The sequence below is a fragment of the Procambarus clarkii genome, chromosome 79, assembly GCF_040958095.1.
Source record: "Procambarus clarkii isolate CNS0578487 chromosome 79, FALCON_Pclarkii_2.0, whole genome shotgun sequence".
Lineage (NCBI taxonomy): Eukaryota > Metazoa > Arthropoda > Malacostraca > Decapoda > Cambaridae > Procambarus > Procambarus clarkii.
In genome coordinates, this window is record NC_091228.1 from 6391827 (window position 1) to 6405105 (window position 13279).

Below are 13279 nucleotides of genomic sequence, written 5' to 3' on the forward strand. Positions count from 1 at the left end.
CGCAGTTCGTAATTACTTTGTTGAAACTGAAAATTTGTAATTATGAAATATTCATTTTTATATATTCGAAAATATATATATATATATATGAGAAGAGATAGAAGAGGGAGAAGGGAGAGGGAGAGAGAGAGAGAAAGAAATAGTTCATCAATTTAACACACTCTTTTTCTCTCTCTTTCTCGATCTCTAACTCTGTTTAATTCCCTTCTTATGTTTTTTAAACATTTACAAAGACGCCAGGTCAAGCTGGAGTCCTGTGTTTACCAACACAGCTGTATACAGCCGCTCCTCCACGGCTCTTCAAGTACTTGAGACAATGTCCCCAAAATGCGAGTCTTCTGAAGATGGTGAACTCTGCAAAAGTCCTCTTCTGTTTGTTCTGGCTAAGTGGCCCTTGAGAGCAATTTGTCTTCTTAGTGACCCTGAGTAGGTCATCTCCTTAGTGCTCAAGACAGTGCTTGGAGGCCTACCCGAAATTGGCTGCTGCTGGGAATGGTCTTTGCCTGGATCTCTGCTTTCTCCGGTTGTTGGAGGGAAGATGGGGTCACCCAGGAGATTGCTGTGGGGTACAGGCAGGCCAGGAGATCAGTGTGGAGGTACAGGCAGGCCAGGAGATCAGTGTACAGGTACAGGCAGGCCAGGAGATCAGTATGGCGGTACAGGCAGGCCAGGAGATCAGTATGGAGGTACAGGCAGGCCAGGAGATCAGTGTGGGGGGTACAGGCAAGCCAGGAGATCAGTATGGAGGTACAGGCAGGCCAGGAGATCAGTGTAGGGGTACAGACAGGCCAGGAGATCAGTGTGGAGGTACAGGCAGGCCAGGAGATCAGTATGGGGGTACAGGCAGGCCAAGAGATCAGTGTGGAGGTACAGACAGTCCAGGAGATCAGTGTAGGGGTACAGACAGTCCAGGAGATCAGTGTAGGGGTACAGACAGTCCAGGAGATCAGTGTGGAGGTACAGGCAGGCCAGGAGATCAGTGTGGAGGTACAGGCAGGCCAGGAGATCAGTGTGGAGGTACAGGCAGGCCAGGAGATCAGTGTGGAGGTACAGGCAGGCCAGGAGATCAGTGTGGAGGTACAGGCAGGCCAGGAGATCAGTGTAGGGGTACAGGCAGTCCAGGAGATCAGTGTAGGGGTACAGACAGTCCAGGAGATCAGTGTAGAGGTACAGACAGTCCAGGAGATCAGTGTAGGGGTACAGACAGTCCAGGAGATCAGTGTAGGGGTACAGACAGTCCAGGAGATCAGTGTAGGGGGTACAGACAGTCCAGGAGATCAGTGTGGAGGTACAGACAGTCCAGGAGATCAGTGTGGAGGTACAGACAGTCCAGGAGATCAGTGTGGAGGTACAGGCAGGCCAGGAGATCAGTGTGGAGGTACAGGCAGGCCAGGAGATCAGTGTGGAGGTACAGACAGTCCAGGAGATCAGTGTGGAGGTACAGACAGTCCAGGAGATCAGTGTAGGGGTACAGACAGTCCAGGAGATCAGTGTAGGGGTACAGGCAGGCCAGGAGATCAGTGTAGGGGTACAGGCAGGCCAGGAGATCAGTGTAGGGGTACAGGCAGGCCAGGAGATCAGTGTAGGGGTACAGGCAGGCCAGGAGATCAGTGTAGGGGGTACAGGCAGTCCACAACACCCCACATTATGTACCCCCCCCCCTTCTCTCTGGTGGGGATGGTTCTATGAACCATTAATTGGGTCAGAGAACTGCTATTTAAGTCTTTCACCTCAACTTGTTAACTTCTTGTAGTTATCCTCTCAGAAAGCAACGCTCACGTCAGAAGGAAAAGCCACTGGGAACAGTCATGGGCTGTACACGAAGCTTTATGACTCTTGAGCGATGAACGCTGACATTTGTAGTATCTAATGTGTGTGTTGGTTATTTGAGCGCCAGACGCATGTAGATAAGATAGATAGATATAGATAGGTAATAGTGAGGGGGGGGGGAATGGAAGGTTAAGAAAGGGCAAAGAGTGATAACGGTTGCCATAGTGATGGTGAGTTATCACCCCATTCCTCCCCCCCTCCCCCCTCCTTCCTTCCCCTCTCCTACCTTTCCTTCCCCGTCTCCCCTTCACGCATCCCCTCATCCCTACCCATCCCTACCCACAGGTGTCAGGGGGCCCAGACACTATAGGGGGGTGTGGTGTGGGTGCCGGGACTGGCACTCGGGAACGCTGCGGCACTCTTCCAGCAGGCACTGTTCCAGAAGGCAGGTGAATGGCGTTCCAGCAGGAACTGTTCCAGTAGCAGGAACCCCGGGACAGAAGTGTTCAAGCAGGCTGTGGTGGTAGCACCAGGCATCACGAACGATTGCAGTTTCAGACCTATTTTGTGACCAGTAGATATGGGGATTTTGTTTGTACCAACTGACATAAAAAATGGTCGGAATCTGTGGACCTTTTGATGGCCTAAAAAAAGGCCCTCTGAATAAATTGGCCAATTCCCAACTTGGTGGATACGGTGACAGGAAGCCAGGTAGTGTATATGACACTTTTATGGTTGTCAAGAAGGCTATAGACCTACACCATAGTAACCTTTGCATGCTGTTGATACTAAAGCTCTATTTTAAATTAAATATGTTGGTGGAGGCTATGTGGGGCATAACTGGCCGACCCCTCACAGTGTTCAAGAGAGAACTGGATAAGCACCTCCAAAGGATACCTGATCAACCAGGCTGTGACTCATACGTCAGGCTGCGAGCAGCCGCGTCCAACAGCCTGGTTGATCAGTCCGGCAACCAGGAGGCCTGGTCGACGACCGGGCCGCGGGGACGGTAAGCCCCGGAAGCACCTCAAGGTAACCTCAAGGTGGTAACATTGTTATAAATAGCTTTTGAACTCTGAAAAATCTAACCATAAAAGACTGTTGCAAGGATACACAGTTGAGAAATAAAAGAGGGAAGAAGGTATTATGAGCCCAGCGGCCGTCTTTGATAAACTTACGGTAAAGGGCCTCCAGAAGTCTCAAAAAAAATGGACCAAAGTTTGAATGCGTTGGGAATTTTCCTTATCCTTCTTAGTCCAGTTTTTTATGTTGTGTGAAAGATGGAGACTGGAATATTAAGCGTTGAGGGCTGCCCTTGGATACCCACCTCCCACTGTTGGAAGAGAAGGGCTGCCCCGACATACCCACCTCCCAATGTTGGAAGAGAAGGGCTGCCCCTACATACCCACCTCCCACTGTTGGAAGAGAAGGGCTGCCCCGACATACCCACCTCCCACTGTTGGAAGAGAAGGGCTGCCCCTACATACCCACCTCCCACTGTTGGAAGAGAAGGGCTGCCCCGACATACCCACCTCCCACTGTTGGAAGAGAAGGGCTGCCCCTACATACCCAACTCCCACTGTTGGAAGAGAAGGGCTGCCCCGACATACCCACCTCCCTCTGCTGGAAGACAATGGCTGCCCCTACATACCCACCTCCCCCACTGCTGGAAAAGAAAGGCTGCCCCCTACATACCCACCTCCCCACTGTTGGATGAAGAGGGCTGCCCTTGGATACCCACCTCCCCACTGCTGGAAGAGAAGGGCTGCCCCCTACATACCCACCTCCCCCACTGTTGAAAGAGAAGGGCTGCCCCGACATACCCACCTCCCCCACTGCTGGAAGAGAAGGGCTGCCCCCCGACATACCCACCTCCCCACTGCTGGAAGAGAAGGGCTGCCCCCCGACATACCCACCTCCCCACTGCTGGAAGAGAAGGGCTGCCCCTACATACCCACCTCCCCACTGCTGGAAGAGAAGGGCTGCCCCTACATACCCACCTCCCCACTGCTGGAAGAGAAGGGCTGCCCCTACATACCCACCTCCCACTGCTGGAAGAGAAGGGCTGCCCCTACATACCCACCTCCCCACTGCTGGAAGACAAGGGCTGCCCCGACATACCCACCTCCCCACTGCTGGAAGAGAAGGGCTGCCCCTACATACCCACCTTCCCCACTGCTGGAAGATCAGGGCTGCCCCGACATACCCACCTCCCCACTGCTGGAAGATCAGGGCTGCCCCGACATACCCACCTCCCCTCTGCTGGAAGAGAAGGGCTGCCCCTACATACCCACCTCCCCACTGCTGGAAGATCAGGGCTGCCCCGACATACCCACCTCCCATTGCTGGAAGAGAAGGGCTGTCCCCCGACATACCCACCTCCCACTGCTGGAAGATCAGGGCTGCCCCGACATACCCACCTCCCCACTGCTGGAAGACAAGGGCTGCCCCGACATACCCACCTCCCCACTGCTGGAAGTGAAAGCCTGCCCCGACATACCCACCTCCCCACTGCTGGAAGTGAAAGCCTGCCCCGACATACCCACCTCCCCACTGCTGGAAGTGAAAGCCTGCCCCGACATACCCACCTCCCCACTGCTGGAAGTGAAAGCCTGCCCCGACATACCCACCTCCCCACTGCTGGAAGATCAGGGCTGCCCCGACATACCCACCTCCCCACTGCTGGAAGTGAAAGCCTGCCCCGACATACCCACCTCCCACTGCTGGAAGAGAAGGGCTGCCCCGACATACCCACCTCCCCAGTGCTGGAAGAGGACGCCCCCACAGTCACCAGAGGCCCAGCCTGGCAACAGATCAACAGGACCATCAACTCCGTGGTATCTAAAGTGTCCGCTTAATACCAAGTGTCGCTCGTCTCATTTGATGAGGTCTTGGCTGCCTCATCAATATTTTCCTCCCTCGTGTAACGGCCATTTTCCTGCTTTCAACGGGCCATTTCTCCGTTGTCTGTCTGCTCGACCCTGAAGCCTTTTCCTGAAACATCTCTTTTAGACTCCTAAACTTGTAATATTATCCTCTTCTGTGATAGAGGAAAGATATAGAGGCTTCGTTAGTGGTTGCATAAATGCTTCATAAATTCTGGTTCCTGACTTGCTATCGTCTAATAAGTATTTTTGCTTGTGATCCAGCCGGTTGTGAGCCGGTCGACTGGGCTGGGGTAGTGAAGGTCCAGACCAGACCTTTCTCATTCTTGCAGTATCAGGTCTATTTTGTGATGGAGTGCCAACTGGCACTGGGGGGGGGGAGGTTCACTCGTCTCTAATTTGTCTATACTTATTGTTACAGTTGTCTGTTTTATCATTGACTCGGTTCTCTGTCTCTCTCTCTGTCTCTCTCTCTCTGTCTCTCTCTCTGTCTCTCTCTGTCTCTGTCTCTATCTGTCTCTCTCTGTCTCTCTCTGTTTCTCTCTGTCTCTCTCTGTCTCTCTCTGTCTCTCTCTCTGTCTCTCTCTGTCTCTGTCTCTCTCTGTCTCTCTGTCTCTCTGTCTCTGTCTCTCTCTCTCTCTCTCTCATCTTTCTCCCTGATGGTCTCCGGATCTCCCTCTAACGAGAATCATTTCCCTTGTTTCCGAAAGTAATATTACCCGTGTCAGACCACCTTCCCCCCCCCCCTCCCTCGTTCCCCCGTGTCAGACCTCGCCCCCACCCCTTCCCTGTGTCAGACCTCGCCCCCCCTCCCTGTGTCAGACCTCGCCTCCACCACCCCCCCTCCCTGTGTCAGACCTCGCCCCCCCCTCCCTGTGTCAGACCTCGCCCCCACCCCCCCCTCCCTGTGTCAGACCTCGCCCCCCCTCCCTGTGTCAGACCTCGCCCCCACCCCCCCCCCCTCCCTGTGTCAGACCTTGCCCCCCCCCCCTCCCTGTGTCAGACCTCGCCCCCACCCCCACCCCCTCCCTGTGTCAGACCTCGCCCCCCCCCTCCCAGTGACAGACCTCGCCCCCCCCTCCCTGTGTCAGACCTCGCCCCCCCCCTCCCTGTGTCAGACCTCGCCCCCCCCCCTCCAGTGTCAAGTATGCCATGTCCTCCAGCAGAATATTGAAGACATGTTTGTGGTGTTTCAGTGCGTGTTCACACCTGGGCACGGCTGGGTACGTGGAGGGTACAGGTGCCAGTGTCGTCCAGGCTTCTACCCCAGGAACAAGACCTTCAACGGCACGCATGTTGAAGGTACGGCTCTCTTTGTACTAGTGTGTGTGTGTGTGTGTGTGTGTGTGTGTGTGTGTGGGGGGGGGTGGGTGGGTGTGTGTGTGTGTGTGTGTGTGTGTGTGTGTGTGTGTGTGTGTGTGTGTGTGGTGTGTGTGTGTGTGTGTGTGTGTGTGTGTGTGTGTGTGTGTGTGTGTGTGTGTGTGTGTGTGTGTGTGTGGTTGTGTGTGTGTGTGTGTGTGTGTGTGTGTGTGTGTGTGTGTGTGTGTGTGTGTGTGTGTGTGTGTGTGTGTGTGTGTGTACTCACCTAATTGTGCTTGCGGGGGGTTGAGCTCTGGCTCTTTGGTCCCGCCTCTCAACCGTCAATCAACTGGTGTACAGGTTCCTGAGCCTACTGGGCTCTATCATATCTACACTTGAAACTGTGTATGGAGTCAGCCTCCACATCACTTCCTAGTGCATTTCATCTGTCAACCACTCTTGACACTTGAAAAGTTCTTTCTAATATCTCTGTGGCTCATTTGGGCATTTGTGTGTGTGTGTAGAAGAGATAGGCCTAGATGCAAGAGGTAGGCCTAGATGCAAGAGGTAGGCCTAGATGCAAGAGGTAGGCCTAGATGCAAGAGGTAGGCCTAGATGGAAGAGGTAGGCCTAGATGCAAGAGGTAGGCCTAGATAGAAGAGCGGAGGGTGTAGGTGTAAACGCTCTATGAACTTCGGCGTTCTTATAAGAGGTCACAATTTGGCTCAAATTAAATCTATATTCTTAAGAGCCAAATATTGACAAACCATAAAATTCTGTCTTGGTTTTATTTCATTTAACCCGAGAGCACTTGAACACTCTCTCTCCGTCACCACTTCTCACAAGATTAATGTCTTGAGTCTGAGATGCTAGGAGTGAGGAGAGGGGGAGGGAGAGTGGGAGGGAGAGTGGGTAGGGAGGGAGGGAGAGTGGGTAGGGAGGGAGGGAGAGGGGGTAGGGAGGGAGGGAGAGGGGGTAGGGAGCGAGGGAGAGGGGGTAGGGAGGGAGGGAGAGTGGGTAGGGAGTGAGGGAGAGGGGTAGGGAGCGAGGGAGAGGGGGTAGGGAGCGAGGGAGAGGGGGTAGGGAGGGAGGGAGAGTGGGTAGGGAGTGAGGGAGAGGGGTAGGGAGCGAGGGAGAGGGAGAGGGGTAGGGAGAGGGGTAGGGAGGGAGGGAGGGACAGGGAAGACAGTGTATGTCGCTTGTTTGATGTAGTCTTTCGCTTGCACTAAATACATTATGTACCTAGAATCAATTAATTTCCAGGAAAACGGATTCAACACACTTTTTCCAGCATGTGAAACCAGTAGTTAATCTTACATGTGCCCCCCCCTCCTCCCCCTCTCATCGACCCCCCCCCCACCCCCACCACTTGCTGACCCCCTCCCCCCTCACCATCCCCCCTGCCCCCCTTCTCATGGTCACGCCCACTTCACAATGGCGTGACATACATCAATTGAGAAAAATCATTTTGAGGAAATGGGGAGATTTTGAACCGGCGTTCTGGTGCTTCTCAGACACCTGTCTGAACCGCCTTAGCCACGATATGACAGAAGACCCCCCTAACCCCCCAACCCCCCCACCCTCCCTCGCTTTAATTTAATACTTCAACAACTCTTGTGCCAGTTACAAGATAGTGTGGATAAGGCTAATGAACATCTGATAAACGTCGTAATTGTTATCTTGAGATGATTTCGGGGCTTTAGTGTCCCCGCGGCCCGGTCCTCGACCAGGCCTCCACCCCCCAGGAAGCAGCCCGTGACAGCTGACTAACACCCAGGTACCTATTTACTGCTATTTGTCACGCTATTTACCTATTGTCACGTAGTCAACCACACACAAATTTTAATATTAACTAATGATCATTTCACAATGCTCAGAAACCGTCCATATTATGGGGGCTTTTACTTTGACTAATACGTTGCTATTTTGACGGAGTGGTCGACTATGATAGAGATGGGAAGGTTCCATACTACAAACAGGCAATGTCTCTCCCACAGTGGCGTGGGAGGGCAAGGTCGAGCGGAACAACCCCACCTACGAGATGCTGTACGTGTGTCGACCGTGCAAGAAGGAGTGCCCTGAGTGCCACTCAAACAAGCCCTGCATGGCACACTACAACTGGCCCTTCAGGTACGTCATCGTTACTAATGTTCCTACGGACGCCAGGTATGGTAGTGCCCCCCTGTGTGTGTGTGTGTGTTTCAGGTTTGCGAGTTGGGGATCAAATCATCATTTACATTTATCAAACGGTATAGGTCCAAGGACTGACCCCTGCGGGACTCCTCTTCTGGCGTCTTGTCTGTGTGTGTGTGTGTGTGCGTGTGTGTGTGTGTGTGTGTGTGTGTGTGTGTGTGTGTGTGTGTGTGTGTGTGTGTGTGTGTGTGTGTGTGTGTGTGTGTGTGTGTGTGTGTTGTTTAAAGGACTCTATTTCATATTTAAAAATATAGTCAAATTGGAGACCCAGACTCTCAATTCTGAAATTGTGGATCAGATGACGTTTCGATCCGCCCAGGACCATTATCAAGTTGTGAATCGGAACGTCGTCAATTCTTCATTTTCAGGTTTGCGAGTTGGGGATCTAATCATCAGTTTCATTGTAACTCATCAGAGCTTCGTGTTGGCTTAGACAACTTCCTCATTTAATCCATTTCACTCATTTACGACTCAGAGTGAACAAGTTCTTCAGACATCTGCGAGAGAGTTACCTGTGTTGAACGTTTCGTTCTACTTAATTATAACATTGATTCTAGTTTTACTGTGTTAGTTCACTTTGGTATCTTAGACGTCATTGTCATGTCTCCCTTTTTTCCTCCAGTGTAATGAAGTCCAGTTTTATCTTTCTGCATAGAAGAAATTTTCTGTCTTTTTGCTCTGCATTTATTATTTATATATTTACCGGATATTGCAAGCGAGAATTCTATTTAGATTTTGTTGCAAAGTCAACAGTCTGCAATATAGCTGCCTGCTGCTGCTGTCAGGTAAACCGCTTACAGGTTCTAATAAGTTATAAGCGGTAATAACTTGAGTTGTGTTAATCAGAGAGCGAGAGAAGACTTTATTATGCTTCTCTAGAGAGAATGTGTCGTCACACCTCGGTGGGGGTGGCGCCTGCTGCCGGCTAGTCGGCCCAAAGTGTCGTACGGCGCCGGGACCAGCAAGGGTGGGTTTGATTCAAGGGACACTGCTGGTGGTAGTGCCGATGCGTCCGAGGAGGGGAGGGGGTGTGCTTCAAGCAGTTGCTTCAGAAGCCACCAATTAATCTATTTTTAAGTTTATTTAATCTTATATTCTAGGGTCATGACGTTGGAGTTTGAAACAATTGTGAATAAAAAAAAGTTAATATAACGGAGTTGTTCTAGTTGGTAATGCAAGAATATTTAATAAATGCATTTCGTATATAGGATTAATCTTCCTCTCTCTCTCTCTCTCTCTCTCTCTCTCTCTCTCTCTCTCTCTCTCTCTCTCTCTCTCTCTCTCTCTCTCTCTCTCTCTCTCTCTCTCTCTCTCTCTCTCAATGAGAGAGAGAAAGGTTAATTCCTTTACCAACCAAATTGACTCACTGGCGTAAGTCCAATGATGAACCTTGTCAGTCAAAGCTTCCAATAAAATAATGTAACTCTCAGAAGACATGAATGATGGACGCTGCCAAAAAATTATTATTCGCCATTTTTTTAAGAATCACAACGTTCTGTTCCAGGACTTATTTTAAGCCCAACTGTTGTGACCATTAGATCCAAAGTCTCTCTCTTGTTTGGGGGTTCACCCCTCACCCCCCCCCCCTCATTGTTATACTGCTTTTCTCAACATATTTTCCCTAGAACACGGTCCGCTAATAGTTTTACATCCACGAGAGGGAAAGTACCAGTCTGTCCAGGATTGGACCTCTGTGACCTGTCAAACGAGTGTCAAATATGACCTGTGGCCTGTTAGTCTTCAGCGTGTTAGGAAAAATATGTTTTTTAATGTGATTCTGTGATTTCAATCTGAACACCGAACTAGGCTGCAAGAAGCCTTTAAGTCAATATAGGCAGAATATGACTTGTCTCTTGCAACATCTCTGAATACCCTGCAACTAATACACCTTTTTATCTCTCTCTCTCTCTCTCTCTCTCTCTCTCTCTCTCTCTCTCTCTCTCTCTCTCTCTCTCTCTGTCTCTCTCTGTCTCTCTCTGTCTCTCTCTCTCTCTCTCTCTCTCTGTCTCTCTCTCTCTCTCTCTCTCTCTCTCTCTCTGTCTCTCTGTCTCTGTCTCTCTGTCTCTGTCTCTCTGTCTCTCTGTCTCTCTCTCTCTCTCTCTCTCTCTCTCTCTCTCTCTCTCTCTCTCTCTCTCTCTCTCTCTCTCTCTCTCTCTCTCTCTCTCTCTCCCCCCTTCCCCACCCCATCTCCCACTGCCCTACTCAACCCCACTGCTATCACCCGTTCCAGGATCGCGCTGCTGGTCATCTCGAGCCTGTGTATAGTGCTGAGCTTCGTGATGATGGGTCTGGTCTACCACTACCGCAGTGTCAAGGTCTTCCGCCTCGCCTCGCCCACCTTCCTCTGCATCTGTCTGATCGGCTGCACCATCATGTACCTCGAGGTGGGTCCTCTCTGTCGTCTGGCTGGCCTCCTCCCTGCATGGTCTCCTGGGCTGGCTGTCTGGCTGGCTGGCTGGCCTCCTCCCTGCATGGTCTCCTGGGCTGGCTGTCTGGCTGGCTGGCTGGCCTCCTCCCTGCATGGTCTCGTGGGCTGGCTGGCTGGCTGGCTGGCTGGCTGGCTGGCTGGCTGGCCTCTTGGCCTCTTGGTTGGCCGGCTGGCTTCTTGGCTGGCTAGCTGGCTGGCTAGCTGGCTGGCTGGCCTCTTGACTGGCTGGTTGGCCTCTTGGCTGGCTGGTTGGCCTCTTGGCTGGCCTCTTGGCCGGCTAGCCTCCTCCCTGGCCTCTGATATTCCTCCCCATCTCACTCCCCCTCTCTCCACTCCCCTCATTTTATCACTTACCCCCTTCCATTCTAGTCTTCCCTCCACCCCCCCCCCCCCCTCTCTTCTTCTGCAGTCTTCATTCATCTTCATTTTCCCATCCCTATCAACCCCCTTCCCTTCCGTTCTCCCCTTTCCCTACCTCATACCTTCCCACACCTTCCTATATCCCCCCACTTACTAAGTAAGCCTCCCCTCCCCCCCCCACCTCCCTGTCCCCAACCATCACCCTCCCTCTGTAAGAAGAGTTGAATAGAACACTTTGAACAGTGAACAAGTTATGACCAGTCCTGCTTAAGGCTTTTGGCTTTTCTGGTGAGCTAAGCCACAAGATGGGGAAAAGCACCAAGACTTTATGATTATATACCACTGGGAAGGGGTCAGGATAAGGATGTGGGATGGGACGGCGGGAAAGGAATGGTGCCCAACCACTTGGTGGACAATTGGGGATTGAACGCCGACCTGCATGAAGCGAGACCGTCGCTCTACCGTCCAGCACAAGTGGGAAAAACGACATTGTTCGCTGTAATTGTACCCTCCCTTCGTCCAGTATAAATATTAATCTCTATATTGCCAATATATCCAGATTTAGGACGTCCCAATTTTTACTAAATGAATTAGAACAATAACCAAGCATCACTAGTTTCATCTAGCTTAGTGTAAATGAAAAATATTTACTAATTCCCTTGCTTTTTGTGCTCTATATTAATTAACCAAAAATACCTCCTGTTTCAAGTTGATGTTTCCAAACATTATATACGTCAGTGAAGACTCCGGTGGTACGCCAGGTACACGCGCCGCAGGTGGCACGCCAGGTACACGTGCCGCAGGTGGCACGCCAGGTACACGTGCCGCAGGTGGCACGCCAGGTACACGCGCCGCAGGTGGCACGCCAGGTACACGCGCCGCAGGTGGCACGCCAGGTACACGCGCCGCATGTGGCACGCCAGGTACACGCGCCGCAGGTGGCACGCCAGGTACACGCGCCGCAGGTGGCACGCCAGGTACACGCGCCGCAGGTGGCATGCCAGGTACACGCGCCGCAGGAGGCACGCCAGGTACACGCGCCGCAGGTGGTACGCCAGGTACACGTGCCGCAGGTGGCACGCCAGGTACAGGGTTGCTCAGTAAGGAGAACGGTAAACAGGAACAAACTCGCAGGAACAAGTAACGTTATTTAGACACAGCTGGGCGGGGTGGTAAGAGGTAAAAATATATTCAGTAAAGTATAAATAAAGTAGGGAAGAACAGTCTCGTGTTACAGTGGAGTTTAATGGAGCTACAGGTGTGTAGTGATGTACCCCATGACGTCTTCACTATTACCTTCCCACCTCCCATCACCCTCCCCCATGACTTCCCCTATACCCCAATTCATTACCCACCCACCTTGCTCCTACCCATTACCCTCCCCCAGTGTTCATGTGTCGTTAAACCATGAGCTGTAGGTGCTTAATAACCTCCCCTAATTGTTGGATTAATTAGAGGGGAAGGGAGGTGAGGAAGAGAGAGAGAGAGAGGGTGAAAGAGAGGGGGGGAGAGAGAGAGAGAGAGAGGGAGGCAGGGTGAGAGAGAGATAGGGTGAGAAAGAGAGAGAGGGTGAGAGGGAAGGGGGGAATATATTGCTACAGGCGACATAAAATCATGTCGACATTTTAAATCGTGAAATATTTTATAATCTGGGAAAAAAATAAAAAATAAAATATTGCCAAGGGGACCGACAACGAAAATTTTAACTCTTTGCATATTTCAGAACTAGATGGAGTACCCGGCGGTGCCCGGGACTCTCCCATACACAATACGTTGAAATTAATCAATGCGTCTTCGGCACCGGCCGCCGCTTTAACGAGCTTGACCCGAGGACAGGTTGCCGAGTTTATAGTGTCCTCACGCCCGCCCTGTGTCCTTGTCCGTGTCCCCAGGCCATGTTCGTGTCCTGTTCATGCTAAATATTTTGTGATTGTGTATGGATGTGCGTGTTCGTTCGTGGTAAGGAAAGTGATTGGGTACACTCTCTGTACTGGCCCCATCCCCCCAACACCCCCACCCCCCAACACCCCGCACAGGGCTCTGGTTCTCTCAGGATAGCCCCCCCCCCCCACCTCACCTGTTGCTGGGGTCTTACGCCGCTGGAACACGCACTAGACCAAAGGGTCTCGAACCCTTTTCTTATTAAGACCACTCAATAGCTCGGTCGATAGAGCTTCAGCCTCACACGTTTGGGGTCCAAGGTTCGAGTCTCTAACAGTCTAGGTGAGGGAGGGAATTATCAGGGAAAAAGGGCAAGTCATTACGACTTTATAGCACTGGGAAGGGGTTAGGATAAAGATTTGGGATGGGACAGGGGAAAGGAATGATGCCCAACCACTTGTGG

The 13279-nt window shown here is 51.8% G+C and overlaps 1 protein-coding gene across 11 annotated transcripts in view; it reads left to right on the plus strand.

Annotated features, from left to right (window-relative positions):
* LOC123764490 (probable G-protein coupled receptor CG31760) overlaps nt 1-13279 on the plus strand; it is a 170056-nt gene that overhangs the window by 132825 nt on the left and 23952 nt on the right. For all 11 annotated transcript variants that reach the window (XM_069314508.1, XM_045752363.2, XM_069314507.1 and 8 more), the window contains 3 exons: nt 5852-5957; nt 7952-8084; nt 10378-10531. In XM_069314508.1, coding sequence (XP_069170609.1) covers nt 5852-5957; nt 7952-8084; nt 10378-10531 — 393 coding nt within the window. The remainder of the gene's footprint in view (nt 1-5851; nt 5958-7951; nt 8085-10377; nt 10532-13279) is intronic.